This window comes from Alexandromys fortis, unplaced genomic scaffold, assembly GCF_014885135.2.
Source record: "Alexandromys fortis isolate MF-2015 unplaced genomic scaffold, M_Fortis_MF-2015_v1.1 scaffold_29, whole genome shotgun sequence".
Lineage (NCBI taxonomy): Eukaryota > Metazoa > Chordata > Mammalia > Rodentia > Cricetidae > Alexandromys > Alexandromys fortis.
The window spans coordinates 2,948,585-2,976,561 of NW_026067891.1; the positions used below are offsets into that span (position 1 = coordinate 2,948,585).

General features: G+C 51.9%; 1 protein-coding gene across 10 annotated transcripts; it reads left to right on the forward strand.

The window, feature by feature from the left end:
* Positions 1-835: 835 nt before the first annotated feature.
* On the forward strand, positions 836-27,252 carry Capn15 (calpain 15). 10 transcript variants are annotated; one of them, XM_050133771.1, is made up of 13 exons: positions 836-1,110; positions 8,593-8,724; positions 12,340-12,628; positions 20,196-21,669; positions 22,245-22,453; positions 22,555-22,738; positions 22,806-23,029; positions 23,546-23,671; positions 23,754-23,906; positions 24,809-24,970; positions 25,060-25,558; positions 25,638-25,816; positions 25,890-27,252. In XM_050133771.1, the coding sequence occupies exons 3-13, from the start codon at positions 12,453-12,455 to the stop codon at positions 26,065-26,067; spliced, it is 3,564 nt and encodes a 1,187-aa protein (XP_049989728.1). In that variant the 5' UTR covers positions 836-1,110; positions 8,593-8,724; positions 12,340-12,452; the 3' UTR covers positions 26,068-27,252. The 10 variants fall into 10 exon arrangements, 9 of the variants coding, with proteins under 9 accessions (XP_049989728.1, XP_049989955.1, XP_049990027.1 ...); XM_050133830.1 differs by lacking the exon at positions 836-1,110 and adding an exon at positions 6,225-6,275; XR_007590390.1 differs by lacking the exon at positions 8,593-8,724 and having other exon boundaries at positions 25,060-25,286; positions 25,890-26,030.
* Positions 27,253-27,977: the final 725 nt, after the last annotated feature.

Sequence of the window (27,977 nt, forward strand, 5' to 3'; positions counted from 1 at the left end):
AAACATGACTAAGTACCTGTAGGCCCTACTGAGCTAGGCTCAGGCTTTCTGGGTCCTGGGGCAAATGTCACCCAATCTCTCATACAATATCCAGAGTGCAGAACATCCCAGGGACTTCTTTGTTTCCCTTTGCTATGTACGTTCCGCTCTGCAGCCTGATTCTCAGGGCATCTTTGGGTTACAAAGGACAAGTAGCTAGGAGCAATTCAGTTACTTCTGGTAGCCAATGGGTCCTAAAGGGAAATACCTTGGGGCTTCTTGTGAACATCATTCCTAGGACCTGGGAAGATGTCTCAATTAGATGCCAGTGTTCCTCTAGGAAAAGAGATGTGCCTATCTGGCATACGTAAGTAGGTCCAGCACGATTACTGCTTCAGACCACTGGGACAGAAGCCAGAAGCCACTGAATGGGTTGGGGGAGGTGGAGAGCACTTCATGCAGCCAGGCTGGGCTGGATCACCTTCTGACCCAGCGCCGCAGATAACCGCCTCAGACCTTGTACAACCGTGACCGAGACTATCAACTTTGCCCCCTGGCGCAGTGAGGCTCAGGCAGCGAAGACGGCCACCCGAGCTTTGCCCAGCGGTCCCTCGCAGAGCATCCTGGGAGCTGTAGTCCATTATCTCCCCGGATCCAACGCGCCTCATTAAACTGGCATGGGACTACTACCTGAATCGTGGGGAGGACGAGATCGCAGGGAAAGAGGGCAGGGAATATAACCGTCCGTGGACTATAACTCCCGGCGTGCCTTGAGCGGCGTCGCTTTGCCCTGTGGGAGCCGTAGTTCCGGCGCGATTCCAGTGCCGCGTGCGCCCCCGACGCGCCGTAGCCGCGGGCCCCGGCTGGGCGCCACGCTACGGAGAAGGCGTAAGGCGTACCGGGTGGGCCGGGCGGGACGGCGGGCGCTACGGAGGCGGCGTAAGGTTGCCGGGCCGAGACTAGAGCTTCGGGTCCGAAACGCGCTAAGCCGGCGGAGCATCGCGGCTGGCGTAAAGGGGGCCTTAGTGCCCTCCGGTTGAAGTTGTGGGTCAACCGTTTGAGGGCCGGCACCAGGGCCGCGCCCGCCTAGCCCGACCGCGAGCGCTGAGAAGGCGCCGCCGGCTCGCTAAGGTGAGTTCCACGGTAGGCGGCGGGCCAGCCGGCCTAGGGACTCATAGAGCTCGGCCTCGGGGCATCAGCCCGGATACTCCGTGTTTGCCTTGGGAGCAACAGCCTGGTTTGTGGCTCGTGGGTGAGAGGGAAGGGCTGGTCGTGTGGGTCACTCGAGGCCAGCCCAGGAACCTCAGACGCAGGCGACCCTCAGTGCCTGCCTGTCCTTGAGTGCCCTCTTGTCTGGGACTAAGCAGCGTTGGCCCACTCTGTACGAAGGTATATGTAGTGGGGGCTCTGCCTGAAGAAATCTGAAGCTACCTGGGGCGGCAGAGTAGCGCGTAGGGCGTCCTGTGTGCCCTCCCATCCCACACTTTCTTCTGTTTTTGTGGGCCTGTCAGTAGGCTGGGAAAGTTACAGAGTGGCCCCTTGACAGCTGCGGGATTTTCTTTTTGTTGTCTGGAAAGGGGGCCCTTCTAGGTCTGATCTGGGAACCCGTTTGTGTGGCTAGATGGCCCTTGCTGCGCTGGCTCCCAGGGTCCCTGCAGTTTGTTACTAGACACCAGTAACAGGACCGTGAAACACCTAGACTCTAAAACAGGATACCTTTCCGAGCTGCAGGACTCTTAAACACCCAAGCCGAGAACTTGAGAACGTTCGTGGGCGTTTGGGGCTGGCACTGTAGGTCAGCAATACCCGCATCAGGAAGAACCTCTCCTCAGTAAGGAACTTGAGTTCTGCTCCCCCAGTGGCAGTTCCCTTGTCTCAGTTTGGAGCTTGCCTCTGAGTTTCTCCCTGCTTACAGAGTCTGGCTGTCAGGGATGTCCTCAGGACCACAGTTCTGTAGAATAGGACAATTGCGTCTTGTTGAAGAGCAACCTTGTTTCCATGAGGTAGTTGATCCTACTTCCTTTGTGGTCTTCTGCTCCAGCGTGATGCTCCTATTTCTTTCCCAACATCTGAGAATCCCAGGAACTGTTTGAATGGCAAACAGGTCAGTGAGCTCAAGGAAGGCAGATTTAAGCTTTGCTGGATCCATGGCTCCAGATACTGTTCAGCTTTATGGGGACACTTACCAATCAAAACCTCTGCTGGCCATGGTATCTGAGAGCAGGAGGAGCCAGGCCCTGACCCCACATCTGGGTAGAAGCCTCAGCTTGGCCTCCAGAAGAAATGGGTTCTTTGCTCTCCATCCTTGTATCCAGACTTTGCCCTGCTTCTGACTGTCAGGTTTTGTCTACTCCCAAGCCTTCCTGGCCCCTATTGTACATTATCCGGGCCTTGGGGTCAAAAAGGTAAGCCCCGGAGCTGGAGAGATGGCTCAGAGGTTAAGAGCATTGCCTGCTCTTCCAAAGGTCCTGAGTTCAATTCCCAGCAACCACATGGTGGCTCACAACCATCTGTAAAGAGGTCTGGCGCCTTCTTCTGGCCTTCAGGCATGCACACAGACAGAGTATTGTATACATAATAAATAAATAAATAAATTTTTTTTTTAAAAAAAGGTAAGCCCCATTTTACAGTTGAGGAAACTGAGGCTGGAGGACAGCAGTTGTCAAGGTAGGGGTAGGTGGAGTTCTGAGTCTCTGAACCCCTTTCTCCTTCCACATTTTCACCGGTGGGACTTGAAAGAAGAGCCTTCCGTGTGTGTGCTGTTGATGAGGTGATCAGTTCAGAGCCCGAGGAAGGTAGAGTAGTTCTTTGTCCAGACATGTGCTCTCTAAGGTCAGCGCTGCCTCTCACTCCCCTAGACAATGGCTGGGGCTGAGAGAGCAAAATTTAAAAAAAAAAAAAGAAAAAGAAAAAAGCGGTAGATGAAAAAATGTTGAACTCTTTGGAAAAAAAAAAAAAAAACACAGAAAGCCAAAATCACCAGTAACTTGTCACATTGGTTTATCCTGGGGTCCTCACTGCCTGGCCTGGGAGGCAGAATGTGAAAAACACAGCTATGGTCTTAAGGCTCTGGGCTCAAGCCTGGAAAAATGACACTTCCTGTCTCTCCCCCTCCCCCTCCCCAGGGGTGTGGATTGTTTTGTTTTGTTTCTTCCTGGCTGTGCATCTCTTGCCTGGTCCCCACTTCATACTGGCTATGTCACCTGACAAGAGCATCCTGAAATGCATGTGCTCCTGGTTCCAGATGTTCCTAGTCTCCTAACCCCTCAGGCTGGATGCGCTCTGCCATTTGACCTTTCCACATTCCTGGTATGTCTTGGCTGTCTGGAGCCATTTGACCCTTATACGTCTGATACCATTCTGGTTTATCCTGAGGGGTCTACCGGGGGCACCCCAGCTTCCTGAGTCTCCCCTTCTCAAGTCGTGTATGTTATTTCTTAGAAGGTCCTGGTACCCAACTCAGTCCAGCCCTACCCTGAGCAGGTAGCCAATAAACATCCTCAGTTGGCTGCTGACCATTGGTAGCCTTGGGTCAGTTGACTTATATATATAATTTTAAGCACATTGGTGTGACGGTGTTAGATTCCTGATCCAAACTGAGTTATAGACAGTTGTGAGCTGCCATGTGGGTGCTGGGAGTATTTGAACCGGGTCCTGAAAAGCAGCCAGTGCTCTTAACTGTTGAGCCATCTCTCCAGCCCCAGGTCAATTGACTTCTAAGGTTGAAGAGCTCTCCTTATCTAAAAGGGCAGCATGTAGTCTCATGTGGAAACAGGGACCTGGCCTCATCTTGTTTCTCAGTCTGAGAAGGAACTTAGCAGCCTATGACCCTTGTGTAAGTGTCACTTACAGAGGAGGCTGAGGGTTGAGGCTGTGCTTGAAAACCTGCTTAGCCACATGATTGCCACTTTGTGAGTCATGGCATAACCATGTGAAACCTTGTGGCCAGGGGACCAAAGAACATCTTGATGTGGGCAACGTGTTGCTTCCCAGGCTGGTCAGACAGACGTTCTCTACTACAGTGTGGAGATACAGGAGTGATAGTGTGGGGCTCTAAGGTGCTGAATGGTCTCACTGTTCTTTGTATTCTTCTGCACAAGCTGCCATATGGGAAGCCAGTGATGTAGCCAACTCTCTCTAAGGATTCACCAAGCACCAGGGCAGGTTTGCTCAAGTCTCCATGTTAGGAAACCAAGGGGAGTATGTGCATTGGCCTCAACTCTCTTTCATTGCCAAATGCATAGCCATGACCTCCTGCTTCCCTGATACTGCTTTCCCCACTTCCCTGGTGGCTAAGCTGGAGGATGGGCTTGGGCAGAGCTTTGGGATAGTGGAAGAAACGCATGTCGATAGTTGCCGTTTGAAAATGTCAAGGTGCAGCCGTGCCGCTGCTAATAGGATGGGAAAGCTGTGGAATGCTCTTTGCTGCAGAAGTTGCTCCCATGCCCTCCTCCAGGGTTCTTAAAAAGTTGCCCTTTAGATATAAAGAACTTCCAGACTTTCTGTCCCTTTCTTAATCTTGCTGACCATACACCATTTGATGGAAAAATCAATGAGTTGTACAGTTTTTGGAGCGCCTGCTTTTATGCAGATGTGGAAAGGCCAGAGCTACTGGAGAAGGAAGTGCTGCCAGACTTGCTATGGCCCCCTAGTGCTCCTGTCTCCTTTTGGAGCCAGCAGTGAGCTTGAGTGCCCTAGGATTCTTGTTCTGCTGATGGCAAGGCCACCAGACTACCTTCTACCTTCTTTTTTAAAATTGTATATCCACAGCAAACAACACTGAACTTAGGAACCAAAAACTGAAATCCTTTCTTTTCCTGGCAACATTTTGAAAAAACATATTTTCCCTTTTCATAGTGTATAGCGAAGGTGGTGTGCAACTCCAGAAACACAGAAAGAAGGCCGTTCAGGGACCGTTTCCCTGTCTAGGAGGCAGCAGGGTCAGCTGTAGATGTCTCAGACTAGCCTTGCCCCAGCCTCAAGAACTGCCGTAGTTCACCTCAGCAGGATCGGTGTGTCTCGTTTGTTCTGAACAGGCCTGCAGCTGGAGACCCCACTGCTGTTCTGAGGTCCAGCCTAGAGAGAGAGAGAGAGAGAGAGAGAGAGAGAGAGAGAGAGAGAGAGAGAGAGAGAGAGAGACTCACTCTGTAGACCAGGCTAGCCTTGAATTCAGAGTCCCCTGCTCTGGAGTGCTTGTGTGTACAGCTACGTCCAACTCTACTCTCAGTTGCTTATGAGCTGGAGACCAGGAAGTACTTGGCAAAAATGGAAAAAAAAATCTCAAACTCAAGGTTAAGAACTACCTTGTGACGTGTTCTGGCTTCCATTCAGGGGAGTGAGAGGCTTTAAGACAGCACCCTTCTACCTGAGTCTTTATCCTACGCTTGGCCCTTAGGTGGGTTTTTCATTTTCAGTAGAATCTCTGGTTCACTTTCTGAGTTCAGCTCACACCCTTTCTGTTGTGTGCAGGTGAAGGGTGATGGCCACTGTCTCCAGTATTACTCATATGAGAAGGCAGTGGCTAAGAGAGTAGAGGAGGTTGCAGTGGCCCAGAAAGGAAGTGCAGGATGAGGATACATGAGTATCCTGCCTGCATGGCAACATCTGCCATAGTGAGCAGGTGCCGAGAAGAGCAGAGGTTTGCAGCTTGAAACAGTGGTTACCCATTGGCAGTTGGAGTGACTAAACAGTGCCAGGACCTGAGTCCAGGGAATCCTGGTGACACTCTGCTGTTCCCCTGAGCCCTGCCCCAATCTTGGCACAGTTCCCTGGCAGTACCTAGACAGCCTAGGCTTCCTTGCCAGCTACTACTGATCTGTGGCCCTGACGATGAACTCTACCTAGGGGCAGAGCCAAGTTGAGGAACATCAGGACAGGATCTTGAATAACCCCCTCTGTTGTCCTACGAGTGCCGCAGCCTGTTTGCCATGGCCAGGTTGGTTCCTGTGGCAGTGGCAGTAAAGAGCCAGCAGACCGTGTTGTCTCCTGTGGTCTCTGGCTAGGGAACAGACACAACTTTTAAAGGGAAGGAGTGCCTAGACAGCACAAGCTTAGGTGGGGCAGTAAATAGAGGCTCTGGCCATAGCAGTGTGAAGAGGGCAGGGCCTGAACCACATGGCCAGTCATGATTCATTTGCAGGACTTTGCTCATGCGGATAATCCCAAAGGCTGCATTTGGCATTCTTGGGCCAGAGTCCAAACCCTGATAGGAGGAGCGTGCTGTCTTGGTGAGTGCTACTGTGGCAGCCTGTTCAAAAGTTGGACACACTGACATTTTGTCATCTGCGTGGCCTCAGGTGAGCTAGTTATGAGGCGCCGTGCTTGTTTGATGGATCTGCAGAGGTGGGAGTGCAGAGCCCCTTTCTCCGGGCCGGTGTTCTCTGGTGATCAGCCCTCTGCCCTGCCAGCTGGGCTCTCTGGCTTTACAGAAACTGTTTTGGGGGAAGCTGTGCTTGTGGGGTTTGGTATGAGGCTCTCCTGGGCCTCATACCCTCTTGGGTGTACCACCTGAGATGTCTGCCTATGGCCTGTCAGGGACTCCCACCTGGAATTCTTGTGCTGTGGTGTCTTGGCCAAAAAGAGGCTCCAAGAGCGGAGGGTGGTCCATTTCTGTGGAAGCACTCTGCCTGCTTTCAGGGAATGCTGTTCAGCCAGTTCTCACAGGGTTGCATCCTCCCCTGGGGTAGATCCCAGCCTAGTTTCTCAAGGAGGATTCACTTCCTGTCCCCAGGCCATTTCCTCTGGAGCTGGCTTGTTGGTGTTGCTTCCCAGCAGTGGTTTGGTCTTGGTTTCACAGCTAAACTGACTGCCTCTTGCCCTGGTAGGTACAACGCTAAGGGATGGTGGATAGCTATTGTTGCCAGGTACGGCTAGCACTCAAGTTCTGTCTTGCCATGCACTGTCTCAAGAGACGAGTGATATTGGGGTTACTGCAGTTAGAATGGGAGAAGATGGCCCTTTGTAAAATTACCAAGAGGAAGAGCTTGTGTGGTAGGTTTCTACTCAGTTGGTGTGAGAACCCATTCTATTCTTATTTTACTGAGGTTGAGTACTGTGCTCAGGGCACTCCTAAATGGGGAGACAGGGAGACATTGTACTTCCTATACCAAGAACCCTTGAAACACAAGGTCTCCCTGGCCTTGACTTAGTGATATCCCCCAGATTGTCCTGAGAATGAGGTATCCCACAAGTCCTTGGGAGCTCTGGACAGGAAATACTGACTTGGCTGTTTTAATGTGGGGCAAAAAGACAGACTCTACTAAGGGACCCTCACGGTGGGTTTGCAGCCCTTAGGTCTCATGGCTTTTTTTTTTTTTTTTTTTGGTTTTTCGAGACAGGGTTTCTCTGTAGCTTTGGAGCCTGTCCTGAACTAACTCTTGTAGACCAGGCTGGCCTCGAACTCACAGAGATCCCCTGTCTCTGCTTCCCGAGTGCTGGGATTAAAGGCATGCGCCACCACTGCCCGGCAAGTCTCATGGCTTATGAAAGCCACGATGGTCCCCACCCAACCTCCAGCCCTGAGTGAGCGCCCGTGAGGAAGAACTGTGGGCCTGGCCTACCTGGGATGTACTGTCATGACCAACACCTTCTCTCAGAGGACCTTCAGAGCTGAAGGTGGAGCTGGGGACAACAGAAAGAAGCTATTGATGTAGAGAGTACACCCTGTGTGGTTCTGTGCAGAATCCATGGAGGCGTCATCCTGTCTTCTCATGCTTGTCCTGGTGGTCTTCTCCAGCTGCCCTCAGCATGTGCAGAGAACATCTCAGACCAAGGCTGGGGACATGCTAATCCACCTTGATAATTAACACTTTGGCTTTCAGAACAGTGACAGCCCCACTTCCTTGCTTCCTTGAGGCTTGATCTAGGGCACTGTCCCATTTAAAAGTAGAACAGTTCCCAAATGCAAATAAGGGAGGAACTGACTGATTTGTTTTGAAGTGGGAAAGGCATAAGCCCTAGGGCTGATAAGATGGGTGACCCTATCTCTCAAATCTTGTGGCCCTTAGTCCACCCTGCCCCTTCTGCCTCTTGTTGGAGACTGATGTGGTTACACTTAAGTCATGTAGCAGCGAGACAGCGTCTGGGGTAGGATCTCTGAGAATCACTATTTGCTGTGTCCAGCCTCCTAAGACAGCCTGACCTGCCCCAGAAGTCAAAGGGTGTTTGCTAAGCACACAAACTGGAGTAAAAGGAGGTGCAAGTGAAATGCTTTCAGGAGAGGGGGCTTTGTCCACCAGCAAATCCTGTCAGAGAAGACAGCCCTTGGGGTGGCTCAGGCCTGCCACCTATAATGGGGGCCATACTCTTCTCCTTCCTGTTCTCTTTGAGTACAGCCTAGGCAGCCAGAATGTGAACAAAAACTGGATCCACCTGTGTTGGCATTCTTCCGTGTCCCTGCCTGTCACCACATGCTAATTATATTGGTATGCTCTGGCCTAGATGGGAGAGACCTGGGAGGGGCCAGCCTCCTTCCCTCAAAGGGGAGGTCCCAGTGTCCCTGGCAAAGTGGCCTGGGTGTGATAATTGCTTCTATAGAGGGTTGGCCAAGCCAGAGAAACAGCCAACACTCTCTAGCTAGGGCTGCTACTGAATTCCCCTTCTACCCTTTCAAAGGTCCCTGAGTGCAGTTGTCAGAACCCAGAAGGAAGGCATGTAGAACCTTGTATACAGCTGTCTACCATACGTGTGGAGTTAACAACCACCAGGTCTACAGAAGGTGCTGGGCAAAAGGCCTGCAGAAGGAAGGTGGGTTTCAAGAAGCACACGTGTACAGTTGGGTGTGGTGACACATGCTTATAATCCTATACTTGGGAGACTGTGGCAGGAGGATCAGGAGTGGAAGAACATCCTTGGCTACATAGTGTTTTAGGCTAGCTTGGGATACATGAGAAATACTGATGCCAGCCTCTTGAGGTAAAAGGGCCCCCTAGGCCAACAAAGAACTAATAGCCAACTGCTCTCTGGTGTGTGTGTTGGGGGGTAAGGGAGTACTAAGACTGCTAGCATCTCTTAGGTGGCCTTTAGTCAAGAGGCTCCTCCACACACCAAGGGACTCTCTCCATCTTCACAATGGATATGGTTGGGACTTTGTAGCATGGAGAACTGAGCATTGCTCTTCTTGCCTACCTTTCTTCTTTGCTCTGCACACTTAGCAAAAAAAGAATGTGCTGTCCCTACCTTTTCAAGGGATCCTATGCTCAAGGTATCCCCAATGAGCAAGCACAAAGACAGGAGGAGGATAGTCCCTGGACAGGATGAAGAGAGGGATAGGTGGGAACTACAGGAGTTGTGGGGCAAGCAGCACTCAAGCCCATGCAGAACTCTCATATCTTCTGGAGAAGCAGGTAGGCAGCCCATGAGTCTAGTGCATGCTTTCACAGTGAATGTGGCAAAGCCCAGTGTTGGCAGTAGATCACCTCAGGACCCTATTGTAAGCAGTTTCTGCCCCGTGGACATCTCCAGCTCCCAACACTCTTCACTCCCTCTTACCTGCTCGGGGTTTGAATATGAGAGAGGAGCATCAGAAATGCTGGGGTGCATTTCTCACAGGAGTCTCCTGTATTGCCAGGGCTTGTCAGTTTGGGGGATTGTTCCAGCGCTGACAACCACAGGAGAGGCAGGTGCACTGGGTGACCATTGTAATGTGGGACTGGTGGACAGAGCATGTGTTGCTGGGCACCGGAACAGAATCCTGTCACCAACACCAGCAGTTCACTAATACTCATGCAGAGCAACAGCACACATGGCTGCCGAGTCCCAGGAAGTGACATGTCTTTGTCGAGCTAGAAAACAGTCTAAAGATCTTGATCAGGGCCAAGTGCCATGGTCATGCCTATAATTGTAGTACTCAGCAAGCTGAGGCAGGAGAATTGGGAGTTTACTCCCAGTTTAGGATACATTGTAAGACCCTATGTGAAAACAGTCAAAGGCAGTAAGAGTGCAAGATTAGCTAAGGTTACTTAGTAACACCCTAAGTGGGCTAGGGAGTCAGGAGAAGCACCTTGACCAAAAAAGGGATACTTAGTAACTCAGTAATGTATGTCTTTTGTGATAATTTCATACTGAAAGGAAAGCATTCTAGATATGTTAGGTTACACAAAATATGCTGAAATCTTTTTACCTGATCTTTGTTTTCATTGTTTTGTGGGTTTTTTAAAGATTTATTTATATATATGAATGTTTTGCCTACATGTTGTATGTGAATCACATGTGTGACTGGTACCCATGGATGTCAGAACAGCGTGTCAGATCCCCTAGAACTGGAATTATAGATGATTGTAAACCATCTGGGAATCCCAACCCAGGTCCTCTGCAATAGCAACAAAGTACTCTTAACCATTGAACCATCTCTCAAGCTCCCTGTTTTGTTCATTTTTGAGACAGAGTTTTAGCATGTACTCCAGACTGTCCTAGAAATCTTGATTTCTTCTTCAGCTTCCCTAGTACTGGATTACAGGTCTGAACATACCCAGTTACACCTGTTATTTTTTTAGCTTTTATTGTTATTGTTATTGTTGTTATTATCATTATTATTATGATGATGATGATGATGATGATGATGATGCCAGGGAACATGTACACACATGTAGAAGTCAGAAGATGATTTTGGAAATTCCTCCACTGTGGCTTCTGGCCAGATCTCCAGCCCTCTCTTCGTTTTGTGCCTCTTTTGTGTGGCTTGCAGGAATCATGAACCTGTACTATACCGTCTGATCTGGGCTGGCCAGCCCTAAGTAAAGGAACACTTAGGAACATTTGTGATGTCTTGTGCTGTGTAATCTCTGAGAGAAGCCACAGACAGCATGTAAATAAATGAGCACAGCCTTGTCTAGCCAAACCATTTGTAGACACTGAAATGTGAATTTCAAGCCTGACGTGATAGCTTATACTTGTAGTCACAGTACTTGGGAGGCAGAGGCAGAAGGACCCTGAGTTGAAATGCAATCTGGGCTGCATAATGAGACCCTGTCTTCAGAAAAAGGGAATTGTGACATTTTAGCTCGCATAAGTTTCATTTCTCATACCCTTTCATTCTTTTTTAGGGGGGAGGGGAGTTGCAGGTATTAAAACAACTGTAAGCCAGGCTAGCTTTGAACTCACAAAAACCCACTGCCTCCTCCTTCCAGGTGTTGGAATTAAAAGCGTGCACCACAACTCCTGGCTTGTTTTGTTTTCTAGCCATTCCAAAGTATGAATTCAAAGCTTTCAAATATCACAGGGTCACCAAGCCAATAGGGCCAGTCCCTTGGCAAAAGCAGTCCCTTACATGCTAACTCAGAAGGTAGCTGAGAAACACTACTTCATGGGAGAAACAGCTGGTTCTAACTGCAACCTCTCTTGCAACTGCAAGACTACCTGACCCCATGCCTGAGTGTGTTGGAGAGGGTTTGGGCTTGATGCTGGTGGTCTTCTCAGGTGTCAAGTGCTGACTCTCAGAAGTACTACACAGGCTGTTACATGTCATGTGGGCCTGTCCCTTGATCCCATAGTACTTTAGGTGTGTCTCTTGGCTCCTTATATCAGCCTCCCCTCATCTATACCCTAATACCAGAGTCAGTATTATAGAGGCTTACTCAGAAGCCAGAGAAAGTGCTGTCAGTGGGTGGTAGGGGAGCCAGGGGTAGGAACTGCTGAAACCAGGACAAGTGTATGGTCTACGTATCCAGACACCTTAACCTAGTGCCCAAAGAGGGGACACACACACAGACCCAGTCACCCTGTGTGTGTTGGTCTCCCCAACTGCCAATAGGTATAAACTGGCTTTCCCTGCAGCACAAAAATCTACCCTCTTCCTCCTGGTCATGGACAGTTTCTCGAGTTCCCTGGCATTCTCCAGGTCTAGGGTTTGCCTGGTAAGGGTGTTTACACAGGCAGCAGCTGCCCTTCTAAAGGCACAGCTTGGCCCTGACCTCTTAGCTCTTCAAGGGCCATTCCACTGTGCCCTCTGCTCCTTCATTGTTTTTCCTTTCCTGTGGGCTAAATGTCCCCTCGATAGTCTCCTCTGTGGTAAGGCAAACTGTTCTGATGGAAGACTAGAGACTAGTTTGAGAGGATGGTTTTTCAGGTTAGGGTGATAACCTGAAACCCTAATATGCCTCAAGTCAGGGAGCTGCAGCTCCATTTGGAGCTGACCTTTGGTCTTTGGCCTATATTCCCTTGTGGGGCTTGTCTATATGTACCCTACAGTGCTGACAACTTTAAAGTCATGCCCAGGTCCCTGAACCTCACTTTCCACTCGTGTACCCCAGGCCACTTGGCATACTGGGAAACTCTCCCAGGTCCCAGAGTTTCCTCTGTGTGAATCACACTGTTTCTTCTCTCTCTTTATTCTGTTTATTTTGTTGTTGTGTCACTGACCAGCCGGCTGCCCTTCCTCCGGTGTGGGCATTCTCCTCTCTCCATGCTTCCGTTCGTGTGCCACCGGCCAGAGGTGACCAGGCCCGGCTCTCTACGTGGCCACTGTCAGGGGGGCCATGGGGAGCTCCGCCTCCTCCTTGGCTGCCGAGACGGAGTCAGACCACGGCTTCCCTGGGGGGCCACCCTACCCAGGGCCCCCGGCAGCAGCTGGCTGGTGTAGGAGTGGACCTGGGGAGACTGTCTGGGGAAGTGCTCTGGTCACCAGACAGCACCCACGTCCCCGGGCCCGAAGGTAAGAAGGAGGGGAGGGGCAACCCTGAGGGGGTCTTAGGCAGGAGACTTGTTCAGTGTGTCCCTCCTTGACACAGATGCTTGCTCAGAACAGGGGTCTCTGTTTATCAGTGCTCTCTGTCAACTCATTTCCCCTAAAGGTGCAGGAGCTATCTGATCTGGGGTTATTCTTGCTGTTCTTGGCTGATGAGTCTGAGGCTTTCCCTTGCCTGAGGTTCTGCTATGTCCACTGTTGAGCAGTACCTGCCCGTGGTCTTCTGAATTCCTATGAAGGCTGTCTGGAGACCCCCTGCCTTGGAGGCTGATAACTTCAGCCCTTGTAGCTAGCATGTATTAAGAGTGCTGACTTGTTTCACACAGTTGTCAGAACTGAACACTGCTCCCCTTTCCCAGCCTGTGGTACCTATGCTTCAGTATGGCTGTCTCTAGGGATGCCAGTCTGGCTGTGGGGAACCACAGCCTTTACCTGCATGCATGTCATTTTTAAAGGAAGGATATCTGGCACCCCCTATATAGCCAGGGTTCCACCTCAGGTTGCAGACCTGCTCTGTTCTAGAGAACCCAGGTAACACTCTGATCTTTTCTTTACTCAGAGAAGTGCATGGCTGTGACTTCCACAAACAGCTCACTCACCCATCTGTCAGGCATAGGAAGTTAGCTGGGCATAGAGCACAGACAGGAGACTGCCTTCTGAGCTGGCTGACAAGTGACCTTTAGGAGATGCTGGAAGGAGGCACTGAGACCAAATGAGTCTGTAGATCTGAGTCACTCTACTGGTTGGGAGAGTCAACCACTGGAAATTCAAGGTCCAGAGAGACAGGACAAGCGGCACTATAGCAAGGATCTTCAAGCAAGTGGAGATGGTGCAGTTTCTCATGTGCATGAAGGCATCACAGTGCCTCCCTGCCCTTAGTACTCAGGATGCTCCAGGCAGTATCTCTAATACAAGTTTTGACTCTGTTAAGCAGTTTTATTAGAATATGACTTATACACTGTCTTAGTTTTTCTGTTGCTGTGATAAAACACCATTGACCAAAATCAACTAGGGGAGGGAAGAATTTATTTTAGCACTGTCTGTCATTGAGGGAACTCAGGGTGAAAACCTGGAGGCAGGAGCTGATGCAGAAGCCATAGAGAAGTGCTGCTTGCTGGGTTGCTCCTTGTGGCTTTCTCAGCTTGCCTTATAGCATCCAGGACCACCAGTCCAAGGGTGGCACTGCCCACAGTAAGCTGGGCTCTCCTACATCTATCATCAATCACGAAAATGCACCACAGAATTGCCCACAGGCCAGATAGTGGGGTATTTTCTAATTGAGGAGCTCTCTTCCAGAATGACTCCAGCTTGTATCAAGTTGACATAAAGCTCCACACACCATCAAATTCACCTGTTCTCGATGCATGTACAGATCATCTTCAACCAGTTCATTGCTTTGTACAAACCCTTATGAGTTAGTTTGCACCTGAATGAGATTCTGTTTGTGGTCTTTCCGTCCCTGCTCTGGCCCCAGGTAGCCACTAACCTGCTTCCTGTTTGTAGGTTTACCTTTTCTAGAGATTTCACATGTGACCACATGTCTGACTGGCTGCTTTCACTCAGCATACTGTCCCTAAGGTTCATCCCCATTGCAGCACGGACTTCCATCTTTGCATGCTTCTGTGGTCTTCTGTTGTAGGAATAAGCTACGTTTGGCTTGTCTGCTCACTTAGCTCTTATGATGATGCCGTTTATAAACTTTCATGCTGAAGGTTTTATGTGGGCATGTGTTTAATTGTTTTGGGTGTATCCCTGATCTGGAGCTGCTGCTGTGTTTGTGGTGAGTTTACACAACATTCTGAGAAACACTGCTGTCTCGGGGGTTGGCCCACTTACATTCCACCAAGAGTGTTGGCAGTGTCCCCTGACTTTGATAATGCTTGCTATCATCTGTCTTTGACTCTAACCATCCTGCAGGGTGTGCAGTGGAGCTTTACTTGATTTAATTTGCATTTTTCTGATGACTGTTGGTGTTGAACAGCTCATGTTTTCATATGTGTGTATATGTATGTGTGTATCTCCTGAGGAAAAACTGTGAAGAATCGAATGTCTAGGCCCAGTGTGGCTTTGTGTGCTGAGGCTGTATGCTGCACTTGTTTTCTGTCTTGTGTCAGTAAGCAGCTCTCCAACAGAGAATGTCACCACGTACATATCACGTGGGTGGGTGGCTCTCCTGCTTTTATATTTTACTAAGTTCATGTGTGTAAATGAAAGTTCAAGGTTTAAATTTTAAGTGAGTTTGGGGGTGAGGGGTTGCTCAGCATTGTGTACCACACCCTGTTGCTGCAGATTTTGGCAAGCTGCGGCAAGAGGCAAAAGAACATTGCTGAGAGTTTGGTGTAGCCTGGGCCACATAATGAGTTCCAGGCTGGGCAGGCTGCTGAGTGAAACTCTGTCTCATAAAGCAGAAGTAAAAGCACAAGATTTGGGAGGTTATAAAGGCGGCACAGTGGCTAAGAGCACTCACCACTCTTCCAGGGGACCTGGGTTCAGTTCACATTGTGGCTCCTAACCACCTGAAACTCTGCTCCTGGGGTCCAATGGCTCTTCTGACATCTAAGGGCTCCAGGATGTGCATGGTACATATACATACATATATTGCTTAATATATGTGTATATTTAAAACACAAGATTTTTTAAAATTTATTTATTTATTAATTATATATACACTTTCCAGGATACAGTACCAGATCTCATTACAGATGGTTGTGAGCCACCATGTGGTTGCTGGGAATTGAACTCAGGTCCTGTGGAAGAGCAGCCAGTGCTCTTAACCTCTGAGCCATCTCTCCAGCCCCCCAAAACACAAGATTTTTTGTTTTGTTTTTGAGACAGGATCTCTATGTAGCTTTGGAGCCTATCCAGGAACTCATTTTGTAGACCAGGGTGGTTTCAAACTCACATAGATAGATCTGCCCACCTCTGCCTCCCAAGTGCTGGGATTAAAGGCGTGTGCCACCACTGCCCAACTAAAGCACAAGAATTTTGAGGCAGGTGAGTCTCTGAGTTTGAGGCCAGCCTGGTCTACATAATGAGTTCCAGGACAGCTGGGACTACAAAGAGAGACCCTGGCTCAAAATAAATAAATAAATAAATCACAAGAGTTTAAAATCCAGAACTATGACCAGGCATGAAAGTGTGTGCCTGTAATTCCAACACTCTAGAGGCAGAAGCAGGATCAGCAGTTCAAATACAACTTGGGCTATGTGAAGAAAGGAAAAATTTAAAGACATCCAGAACTGTTTGGCTGGACAGATTCATCTGAGCTAAGCAAGGAGGTGGGATTAAGAGGAGAGAGAGACCCAAGACTTGAGGATGTCTTTACTTCCTGTTACTCCAGCCTCTTGCCAGGCCCTTCCCCTCAATTGGCATCCCCAGTGTGTACTAGTTCTCAGTAGGCCTAGGACTTAAGTAGGCAGCAGGCATCTGAGTTGAATCAGAAATAAACAGTGTTAATGTTCTGGAAGAGAGGGGATGGACATGACAGGTTACTGCACTAGACAGGTGGCAGGAAAGCCTAAGGTGACACTACTCTGTGGACGGCCTTCAGAACTCCTTCCCCACGTATGTGTGTATACTCACACAGAAGTAACACAGCACAAGCATAGGAAACAGACAGCCTTTCCCCCAGTGTTTGTAGGACATTGGGTGGACTGGGAGAAGCATAGGGCAGAAAGTAGCAGTTCCTCATCATATCTCTCAGGACTGCCGCCCCCAGTGAGGTGGTATTCTCCTTTTGGGTAACACCCATTGTATGGGTAAGAAGGCAACTCATCACCTGAGCCCAGGAGATCAAGGTACAGTGGATTTCCTTCCTCCACCAATGAGAGCCCAGTATAGGAACCCTGCTTATATCCAGCCTCACCTGGCTGGTTAATCAGTTGACAGTTGCTTCAGGCGTTGGCTGCCTAGGGACAGAGGTAAGGAGGACACACCCATCCAGAAAAATTGAGCAGGCTAGCCTGTAGTCAGCCCAGGAAAACAGCCTGGTACATCTCCCTAGAAAGGGAGACACTACCCTCACCCTTATATAGGTCCTCAGGACAGGGTAAGAAACTGGCAAGGGTAGGGCGTGGAGCTGCTGCTCTGTGGAGCAAGGGCATCCCATCTTTTAGTGGCCTAATTAGCTAACCTGTCCTTTCTAAGAGGGGAGAGACTTCTTGCCAAGACCACAGCAGGATGCAGCAACCTCCAGGTCCTCTGAGTGCTCATTTCCTGGTTACTCAGGTAGACCCTGTTGTAGCTTTGGAGCCTGTCACCTCCCTTTGCATGAAATCTGAGTGTTGCACTGCCCAGGGAGTCGAGAACAAAGCCCGTGTCCTGAAGAGTTGGAACTACTTCTGTGAGCTCATGTGCTGTGATTTAGGAGTATTTGTGTTGAGAATTCTAGAAAATCAAGTGCAAAAACCCTTTTTTTAATTTCGTTTTACTTCTGGATCTAGGAGTCGAGCCCAATATCTCATTCATGCTAGTCAACACTCTCGCTGTTGTGTTGAGAGTTTCTCAGAGGTTTTGCCAAATTCTGTATACAGATTTTATTGGGTCTTCAGCTCTACACAGACTTTTGTGGTGGTTTGGTCTTGCCTATGGACTTGAGGTCTTGAGTCCTGGGTCCCTTCCCAGGCCTTTCAGTAAAGGACTGGTCATGGACTATGGGCATTAGCAGGTGAACCAAGGAGGGTAAAGGGTAGGGGTCCTGGGAGGTTCATAGCACACAGCTGACCAGAATTACCCTAAGAGTCCTTGGTCTTGAGAGGTTTTCTGGTTACAGAAGATGCACAGCTTGGCCTCTGGAACAAGTTTGATCTTTAGGCATTGTTTCTTTGGAGCTGTCCTATACTACAGCTGGAGTCTTCCTGATTTGGCTCATCTATATGAGTTTCCTGTGTGGTTCCTCTTTCTCCTCTCACCCAGTCAATGGCCATGCTTTGGGTTCAACTGGGCCAGACCCTGGCCATCCCGGCTGTTTCCTGAGATGAATGAGCACCTGAACTTCCTCCCTAGTATTTTTGAAATTTATATTAGTCATTTTTCTTCTTGCTATAACAAAGTACCTGACAAAACCCACTTAACGAAACAAGGATTTATTTTAGCTTACAGTTTTTGTGGGTACATATTTCATCAAAAAGAGGGGCTTGTCGGTGGGACTCAGTATATCTCAGAGGGATGAGAGTGATTGCCTGCCTCTGCCTCCTGAGTGCTGGAATTATAGCCACCACGCCTGGCTCATGTCAACAGTCAAGTCAGTCTCTTAACTATAAAGTTTGTATAATTCCAGTATACAATGGCATAGAGTAAGTAAACCCCCTTCCAAAAGAGAGGAAATGGGGCATTGCAAAGTAAAATAGGGCCAAGGAAAACCAAACCTATACCCAGAAGCTCAGTGTCGTCCTGTACCTGTGGCTTATTGTGACGTTCTCTAGACTCCAACAGCCTTGAATAACCCCATTCTCCACTTGTGCTGTCTCCAGCACACATAGCCGCTCTCTTAAGCCAGCTCCACTCCACTCCAGCAGCTTTCCTCAGCAGACATCCTATGGTCCTGGCATTTCCAGCATCATGGGGTGTTCATTGCATCTTGGAGTTTACCTTCATAGCATTGTGCCTTCTCGAGGCCTTGCAGAAAATCTAAGTATTCAAATATGTAAGCCTATTGGGCCATTTTTATTTAAACCATCACAGAGGGTACACAGTCCATTATTCAAGGAGAGTGTGGCTATGGGCGCATGAGACAGCTGCAGTTAAGAAGCAAAGAAGCTCATGCTTTCTCCTTTTTTACATATTATTGTATGTTGTGTGTATACATGCATGCATGCCGTGGCTCACCTGTGGAGGCCAGAGGACACTTTATGAGAGTTGATCCTTTCCATCTACCATGTGGATCCCCAGATGTCAAACTCAGGTCACCAGATTTAATGGCCCTCCTTTCCCCCTTTTCATTTAACCTGGAATCCCAGTCTATGGGATGGTGCTGTCCATATTCAGAGTGGGTATTCTGGGCTTGGCGTGGTGGGACATGCTGCTCGGAAGAGATAGAAGAGTCTTTATAAGTTTGAGGCCTGCCTGGACTACAGAGTGGATTGTCCCTCTTCAGTTAAACCTCTCTGGAAGCACCCTCAAAGATCCTGCCAAGGTGTGTCTTCCGTATGATTCCAGATCCAGCCGAGTAGACAGGAAGCATTAATTAGCCATCACAACCTTCCTCAGTCTGTATGGTCAGTGGCCTAGGGCTGAATCAGAGAATGCCCTGAGAGCCCCCTAGGAACATTTCATGAGGATTGACTTACCTCAGGAGGTTCCTGGGAGGTAACCTGTCAAACTCACTGTGGCCCACTAGGGCCCTCTGGGATGCCCATCTTGTGCTATGAAGTAGATGTGCAGGTGGAGACAACAGTGCTCTTGTATGGGAAAGAGGTGTCAGGGGACATCCTCTCTGCTGGCACGCTGTGTTCTGTCCTTAACCATGAGCCCTCTCCAAGGAAAGGAGTGGAGGAGAGAGGTCTGGTGATCTCCAGGCTCTGACCTGAGCCTGGTACACCTGCCTACTTGCTGCTCCAGGGCTCTCAGAGTTCCTTCTGTCCACTTAGGCCTTGCCCACTGTGGGCAAGGCTGTGGGCATCTCAGCAGCTTCTACCTGTCTCTCCTGGGGCTACCCAACCTACACAGGCAGATAGAATGAGAATCAACCCTGGGCCCTTAGGCAAGTCATCTTTTGGAGGGAAGAATTTGGTTTGTTTGTTTGTTTTTCTGAAGAGGAATGTTTTCCTTCTTCCTGAACCAAAGGTTAGAAGCATAACTTCGTGCTTCATTGTAAAAGGCAACTGATTTTCCCAGAGGCAGAGCAGCTATGGTTAGTTCTACAGATAGATACTGTGGAAGTGTGTTTGCAGCTCAGCTCATCCCTGTTGTGGAGCCCAGCACCCTTTCTATCCGCCTGAGGGACCCATCCTGGGAGCAGGTAGTCAGGCCAGGAGCCCAGGGACTGCACTCCATGTATTCTATTTGTTCAAAGCCCAGAAGCATGTCAAATTCTTAGAATAACGCAAGGTGCAAGCCTCATAACCTCACCTCCATCCAGGCTCACGCTGTGTCTGCTTTGTGTCCTCACTGTGCTCAGGTAGCCTTTCCAAGAAGGATCCACAAGCCTCCCAATACTCACGGCCACCCTGCTACAAGCCTAGTGGTGTGGAGTGTGCTAAGCCCATAGGAAAAGACCAGAATGCCCAGGTTTAGCTCTGATTCCACCCTGACCTGGAGCTCAAGGAGTCTCCCTTGGCACCTATGAATGAGGGAAGCTGAGGATGTGCACTGGTCAAAGGCTTAGGCTGTTCTTGACTGAAGACTGCCCCAACCATTGTCCCTCAGAACATTGCTGACCGCAAGGTGACCACACTTTCCATATTGCTGGCTCTCCATCCAGTCAGGCATCTACCTCAGCTCCAGTCACCCTCCATGGAAAAGTGGTGTCCTCCCCATGGATCATTGTGACTTTAGGCCTCAAAGAAGCCACACTAATCAGGTTCTTCCCTTGCAGCCACACACATTCTCCTGGGTCTATGGCCACAGTTGGGGAGTGGTCCTGTGCGCGCTGCACCTTCCTGAACCCTGCCGGCCAACGCCAGTGCTCCATCTGTGAGGCCCCCAGGCACAAGCCAGATCTTGACCAGATCCTGCGGCTCAGCGTGGAGGAGCAGAAATGGCCCTGTGCACGTTGTACATTCCGGAACTTTTTAGGCAAAGAGGCTTGCGAAGTGTGTGGCTTTACCCCAGAGCCTGTTCCTGGAGCCCCTCTGCTGCCCATTATCAATGGGGTCCTGCCCAAGCCACCCACCATACTGGTGGAACCAAAGGGCAACTGCAAGGAGGAAGCAGGCCCTGTGCGGACAGCAGGGCTAGTAGCCATGGAGCCAGCCAGAGGGCACTCTGAGGAAGAAGAAGAAAAGAAGCAGGAGGACGAAGGGGAAGGGGCAGAGCCTGGCAGTGGCTGGGCATGCCAGCGCTGTACACTGCATAACACACCAGTGGCCAGCTCTTGTTCTGCCTGTGGGGGACCCCGGAAACTGTCATTACCTCGCATCCCCCCAGAGGCCCTGGTGGTTCCTGAGGTTGTGGCCCCTACTGGCTTCCATGTTGTTCCTGCTCCATCCCAGCCTATCCTCCCTGGGGAAAGTGCTGATGCTGCTTCTCCTTCCACCAGCCAGGGTCCCATCTCCACTGACCAGGAGCCCCCCAGGGTACCACCCTTCAGCCCCTTCTCACCCACCCTACAGAACAACCCTGTGCCCAGAAGCCGCCGGGAGGTTCCCCCTCAGCTTCAGCCACCTGTGCCTGAGGCTGCTCAGTCCTCGACCTCCACAAGCTCCAAAGGGCCCCCACAGGGCCCTGGACGAGCTGCAGCTGGGGCCTCCCGCCTAGCTGAGCTGCTGTCAGGCAAGGAGTTGCTACCAGGCAAGCGACTGAGTGTATTGGAGGAGGAGGCCCCAGAGAGCAGCCCTGCCCGCTGTGAGTCGTGCAGTGATGTCATTGACCTGGCTGGAGACACTGTGCGCTACACACCTGCCAGCCCCTCCAGCCCTGACTTCACCACCTGGTCATGTGCCAGGTGCACGCTTAGGAACCCCACAACAGCCCCCAGGTGTTCAGCATGTGGCGGCTCCAAGCTGCATGGTTTCCAGGAGCACAGTGAGCCCCCTACCCACTGCCCCGACTGTGGTGCCGACAAGCCTGGCCCCTGTGTCGGCTGCTGTGGACGAGCTCCCTCAGCACACAAGGCTGCCCGCCTCTTGCCTGATCGCCTGGGCCAATGGGCCTGCCCTGCCTGCACCCTGATCAACACGCCTCGGGCCAAGCACTGTGCAGCCTGCCATACACCACAGCTTCTAGTGACCCAGTGCCGGGGGGCTACACCCCTGAGGCGCAGGGAGAGCATGCATGTGGAGAAGCGGAGGCAGACAGACGAGGGCGAGGCCAAGGCACTCTGGGAGAACATAGTGGCTTTCTGCAGAGAGGTAAGGAGCTTCTCTTCTGAGGCTGAGAGGCAGCTTGGCCCAAGGTAACTAACATTTACCTCCACTATTCATGTCACAGTCCCTCAGCTCCCAGGCCTAGGAGGCCCCCAGGCCTCCCGTGTCTAAGCCCACAGAGAGATGAAGATACAGTGAGGCTGTCCAACACAGGGCAGCATGCCCCATTAAAGCTTAAGGCTGGGATACCTGGTGCTCCATTTGAGCTGCAGAGCCTCAACCCTGGGTGGGTTCACCCTTGGGTCAGCTGAAGGAGCAGCTGGAGCTGTGCCATCTCCCAAGCTAACATGCTCACTGTGGCCTGGTTGCCACTGGCCTACAGTGTCATGGGCAGGAAGGCCATGTGTCCCCATGCCCACTCAGGATCATCCTGATGGTGAGCCCTTCAAACCATTCAGAGTTGCCTAGCACCAAGGTCAGTATAATATGCAAGAACCCCACCCCAACCTTCTAAAGCTCTCTTGGGAGGGTGGGGTTCTTTCCCCCAAAAGGTAGAGTGGAATCATTCTGGGCCTGAGGCTGCCCTGCCCAGCCTAAGTGTCCGGCCATGGTCCCTACAGAACAGTGTGAACTTTGTGGATGACAGCTTCCCCCCCGGGCCTGCATCTGTCGGCTTCCCAGTGGGCGACAGCGTCCAGCAGCGAGTGAAGCAGTGGCTGCGGCCCCACGAAATCAACTGCTCTGTCTTCAGGGACCACAGCACTCCGTGGTCAGTCTTCCACACCCTGAGGCCCTCTGACATCCTACAGGGCCTGCTGGGGAACTGCTGGTGAGGCTCCAGGTTCCTGCCAGGAACAGGCAGGCTCAGGGGAGGATGGAGGCTACTGGTCCAGTTGTGGGCATGTTGTGAAGTTGCCTGGCTCCATCCAGGTTCCTGAGTGCGTTGGCAGTCCTGGCTGAACGTCCTGACCTCGTGGAGCGGGTAATGGTTACACGTAGCCTATGTGCAGAGGGTGCCTACCAGGTGCGGCTGTGCAAGGATGGCACATGGACCACAGTGCTTGTGGACGACATGCTGCCCTGCGACGAGGCTGGCTTTCTGCTCTTCTCACAGGTGGGACAACAAGGTGGGAGGCCGGGCCGGAAAGCCAGGCAACCTCTGACTCTGATCCCTCCCCCAGGCACAACGAAAGCAGCTGTGGGTGGCCCTCATTGAGAAGGCGCTGGCCAAGCTGCACGGCTCCTACTTTGCGCTCCAGGCAGGGCGTGCCATTGAAGGCCTGGCCACACTCACCGGTGCCCCCTGTGAGAGCCTGGCGCTGCAGGTCAGCTCCACTAACCCCCGAGAAGAACCTGTTGATACTGACCTCATCTGGGCCAAAATGCTGAGTTCTAAGGAGGCTGGGTAAGAGGCGGTCACTGCCATCCTCTGTGGCATTGGGAGAAGAGTGGAGTGGTGGGAGAAGTGGGGCCAGCGCCCTCTGCCTGTGCCACATCTAACTAGATGCTTAGCGGGCCATAGCTAAGAAGTATAGCCATTCTAGGTAGCCACCCTAGAAAGAGCCCAGATCTCATTACCTCTCACTTAGGAAAAGACAGGCAAGAGAGTTCACAGAGGGACCCTGAGGAGTTCATTGGTGTTGTGAACCTTGGTCTAGCAGAGTCTAAACCTAAAGACCTACAGAAGCTCTAGTCCTGGAAGAGGATGCCAATATCCCTGCCTCCCCTGAACCTGGGCACTGCTACTGCCCACATTTCAGGCCCAAGCCTTCAGAAACCAGCTTGTTGTAGCCCAGACACGCTGAGCTCATCCAGAAAGCACGTGTCACATGGGTCCCAGACTATACCCCCCATGTTCAGGAAGGGTCATCTCCCCTGTTGTCCATCCATTCCATCAGCCAGTGTCACTCTGCCCAAACAGGTTTCTCATGGGTGCCTCCTGTGGGGGAGGTAACATGAAGGTAGATGATGCTGCTTACGAGAGCCTGGGTCTGCGCCCCCGCCATGCTTACTCCATCTTGGATGTTCGTGATGTTCAGGGCTCCAGGTAAGGGCCCAACTGGCTGAGGGTGGACAAGTGCATGGGCACAAGGCACATGGTTCTTGGTTCTCAGTCCTGTGATCTCCAGGCTCCTGCGACTCCGGAACCCTTGGGGCCGTTTCTCCTGGAATGGCAGCTGGTCGGATGAGTGGCCACACTGGCCAGGGCACCTGCGAGCTGAGCTCATGCCACATGGCAGCAGCGAGGGTGTTTTCTGGATGGAGTATAGTGACTTTATCAGGTACCTGGATGCCCTCACCTTTCCTGTGGCCAGATCTTCGGGGATCTGGTCTAGATAAGCAGTTTGTCTGTGTCTCAGCTCCTGCGGGCCTCTGAAAGGCAGCTCTTGGTCTGGCCAAGGAATTTAGGTTTATATGAAGCAGGGCTTGTGTGTGTCATTCTGTACCCCGTGGTATTCAGGAACCGTATCAGTTTGCTGTCACTGTGGCAGATGCTAGAAAGAACGGCTTAAAAGCAGGAGTGAATAGGTATGCTAGCACACACATCTGTAATCCCAACGCTCCAGCAACTGAGGGAGGAGGGTCCCAAGTTCCTGAAGTACATAATGAGTTTCAGGCCAGCCTGGGCAATATGAAACCCCATCTCAAAAATAAAACTTACTTTGTTCATGGCTTCAAAGATTTCAGTACATGATCAGCTGACCCTTGCTGGTGAGGCAGAAGGGTATAGTAGAGCAAAGTCTCACCTCGCTGCCGTCAAGAAGCAGAGACAGACAGGTAGAGGCCACACATATCCTTCAAAGACCAGGCCTGAACCCGGAAGTGTCCTTCCTCCAACCAGGCACCACCTTTTGATAGCCTGTTCATTCAGCTATGAACTCATCAATGGCTTCACCCACTGATGAGGTCAGTTCCCTCCTGATTGCAGTAGCAGCACCAGCCAGGGACCAGATACTTCACATGCAAACCACAACAGGGCTACAGCCTAGAGAAGTGCTTTCTGCTTAAGGGACTCCCAGGGCCGGCAAAGAGTGGTGGGAGACAACTAAAAGGGAACGGTGAAGCAGGGAGACTGCTGTGAGTGCTGAAGGCTGAGAGCAGAGGCTGTAGCGTGGACACCGCATCCCAGAGCTGGGGCATTGGGCTGCACTCTGCTCAGCTGCCCCTTTCCCTCACTGTCTAGGTACTTTGACTCTGTGGACATCTGCAAGGTACACTCAGATTGGCAGGAGGCACGAGTTCAGGGATGTTTCCCAAGCACTGCCAGTGGACCAGTGGGTGTGACCGCGCTGACAGTGCTGGAGCGTGCCTCCCTGGAGTTTGCCCTTTTCCAGGAGGGCAGCAGGTAGGCAACAGGTTGAGCACTCTACCAAGCTAGAAGCTCATGGCTATGGCCACATGAGCAGCATGCTGCCCGTTATCTCTGGCCCTCAGGCGCTCGGATTCAGTGGACAGCCACCTCCTGGATCTGTGCATCCTGGTGTTCCGGGCCACTTTTGGCACCGGTGGCCGCCTGAGCCTGGGCCGCCTCTTGGCCCACAGCAAACGTGCTGTTAAGAAGTTTGTGAACTGTGATGTCATGCTGGAACCTGGCGAGTATGCTGTGGTGTGCTGTGCCTTCAACCACTGGAACCCTGCTCCACCAGGGCCCCCTGCCCAGGGTAAGGGCCCCAGCCAGATGAGGCCCATACCCACCTTCCCACCCTCTGAGCCCCAAAGCCCACCCACGGGAAAGCTGCTGGCTCCGTTATCCACACCCCTCACAGCCTCCAGCCCCTCAACAGGGGTCCCCCGAGGTGCCCCCGAGCCACCCGGCCACGTACTCGCAGTGTACAGCTCCAGGCTGGTCATGGTGGAGCCGGTGGAGGCGCAGCCAACCACACTGGCCGATGCCATCATCCTGCTCACTGAGAGCCGGGGCGAGCGGCATGAGGTGGGTGGGGTCCTGATGGGGGAGGGCAGCGGGTGGGCAACCACCAGCCCTGGCCCACCCACCCTGTGCCTGTGCCCAGGGCCGAGAGGGCATGACCTGCTACTATCTGACTCATGGCTGGGCGGGGCTCATCGTGGTAGTGGAGAACCGGCACCCCAAGTCCTACCTGCATGTGCAGTGTGATTGCACCGACAGCTTCAATGTGGTATCCACACGTGGCAGCCTGCGCACCCAGGACAGTGTACCACCCCTGCACAGGTGGGTACCTGCTGTTTTTTCCCCTACCCTAGGCCCTGGTCTCCCACTGATCCTCATCGGCCCTCTCCTGCAGGCAGGTCCTGGTGATCTTATCCCAGCTGGAAGGCAATGCTGGATTCTCTATCACCCACCGCCTGGCACATCGCAAGGCAGCTCAGGCCTTCCTCAGCGACTGGACGGCCTCTAGGGGTACCCACAGCCCCCCACTCACACCTGATGTGGCTGGTCTCCATGGACCCCGGCCACTATGACTACAGTTCCCTAGGGCAGGGCCTACGTGCAGATCCACCCACCTGCCCTTCCCTACGTGCACTTTATGAGGGAGACCCCCAATGGAGGATGCTTGAACCAGAATCTCAGGACCCTGCCCAGGGAGCCGCCGGCTACAGGGTGCAGCCTCCCCTGGGCCTCCCTCCTCTCCTCCCACACTCCAAATACCCTCAGTCCCCCACCAGGCCTCCCAGCTGCCATGCTGAATACCTCGAGCCGGGTGGGCTTCATTCCAGTACTTCTATCCTGAGCCCTGGGGACAGCTTCAGGTAGCCAAGGCCCTGTGAATATGCGGTCACTTGCTATAGAGAGGCAGTCTAGATATATGTTCAGAGAACCAGATCTGGGGGTTCAGAGGCCATGATCCTGCCTTGAGAGCCTGGGCAACCCTTTGTGGAGGCTCCGATCTGCTGCTTCCCCCCCTTGGTTTGTTCCCAAGCCCAGCTCCCTGCCTAGTGAGCAGGGTCCTGATAGCCTTGGCACATGAGTGGCGCATTGCAGGAAGCAGATGCCTGGTGGCCATCAGCCAGGGCTTGGGGACAGCTGCCCCTCCTGCAACACTATGCAATTCCTGGAGCACCTTCCAGGATCGAAGCCATGATGGGGTGGCAGGTTGGGAGCCAGACCTTGCCCGGCTGTCTGGAGAAGCGCTTCGTCCTTAGCTTCTCTGGCCACAATCAGCACTGTCCCTCGGCCTCAGTCTGTCCACAAAGAAGGACACTCCCCAACCCAGTCCCATCACAGGCACATGTAAGGTGTGACTACTTCCTCTCCTAGATGAGGGAGCCAAGCTGCCCACCTGCCCAGCATTTCCCTAGCTGCTTGTCAGAGCCCTTATCTGTCACATGGACGCCTGAGTCATTTCCTGGGCCCCCCCCCCACCTGGCCGCCACTGTCCTGCAGCCCCATAGGCAGTGGGCAGCTTGCACACCCACTGTCCTTGCCTCCATGGGGCTTGCGAGGGTTTTTATACCTAGAGAAACATTCCCTTCCCCTCTGGGCCTCCTTTTACTCTGAGCTGTGAATATTTTTAACCCTGTAAATAGGACCAGCTCTTCGAACACAGAGACTATTTTATCAGCTATCAGTCCCTTCCTTGTTCGATGACTCCATAGGCCATTTCCACTCAGGCTCCAAGGACCAAATAAAAGCGTTTTGTTTTGTAAGGGAGCGTTCAGTCTTTTGTCACCCTCTCTGTCCCTATACACACAGAAACAGGCTGTTCCAGAGGCCAGCGCGGGGATAGAACTGTGCAGAAGAGTGCCAGGGTTTGTGGGGTGGCAGTTCTTGCTTCTGCCTAAGGTGAGATGAGCTATGAGCCAGCCAGACGAAGTAGTGAGTATCCAGGTAAGACAGGCTGGAGCCAGACCCTAGGGTTTTAGCCTTACAGCCAGGTAGGACCAACATGGTGGGCAGGACAACATGTGTGCAAGTATTTTTTTTTTCCTTCTTGCACTGGGGGGGATGAAGGCTGTCTGAATCCATCAGTCACCAGGAAGGAGCAGATGGAGCCAGAGGGTGAGTGGGACTGTAGCTGCTGCTCTCTTCTTAGCTGTGTCCCCTCCCAGCTTGGTGCAGGCTGGGCCCATCTCTGGCCAGCAGCCCAGGCCCCTTCAGGAGCTAGAGGATGCCCCTGGGCAAGCGGGGGCTGGGGGTTCACGACCAGAGTGCACCGCGTAAGAGGCCTGTCACAGGCCAGCCCCATCGAATGTGAAAGCAATTAAAGCCACCAGCAGTGTTCGCTCCGGGCGGGCCTCGGGCAGCGGGGCAGCTGCCACAACACATCTCACCTCACCACCCACAGCGCCTTCCCTGCCCTGATGCGGCTGCGCACCAGGCTGGACCATCTCTTACAGTGGAGGGGCAAGACCTGCACCTATGCGTACTTAGG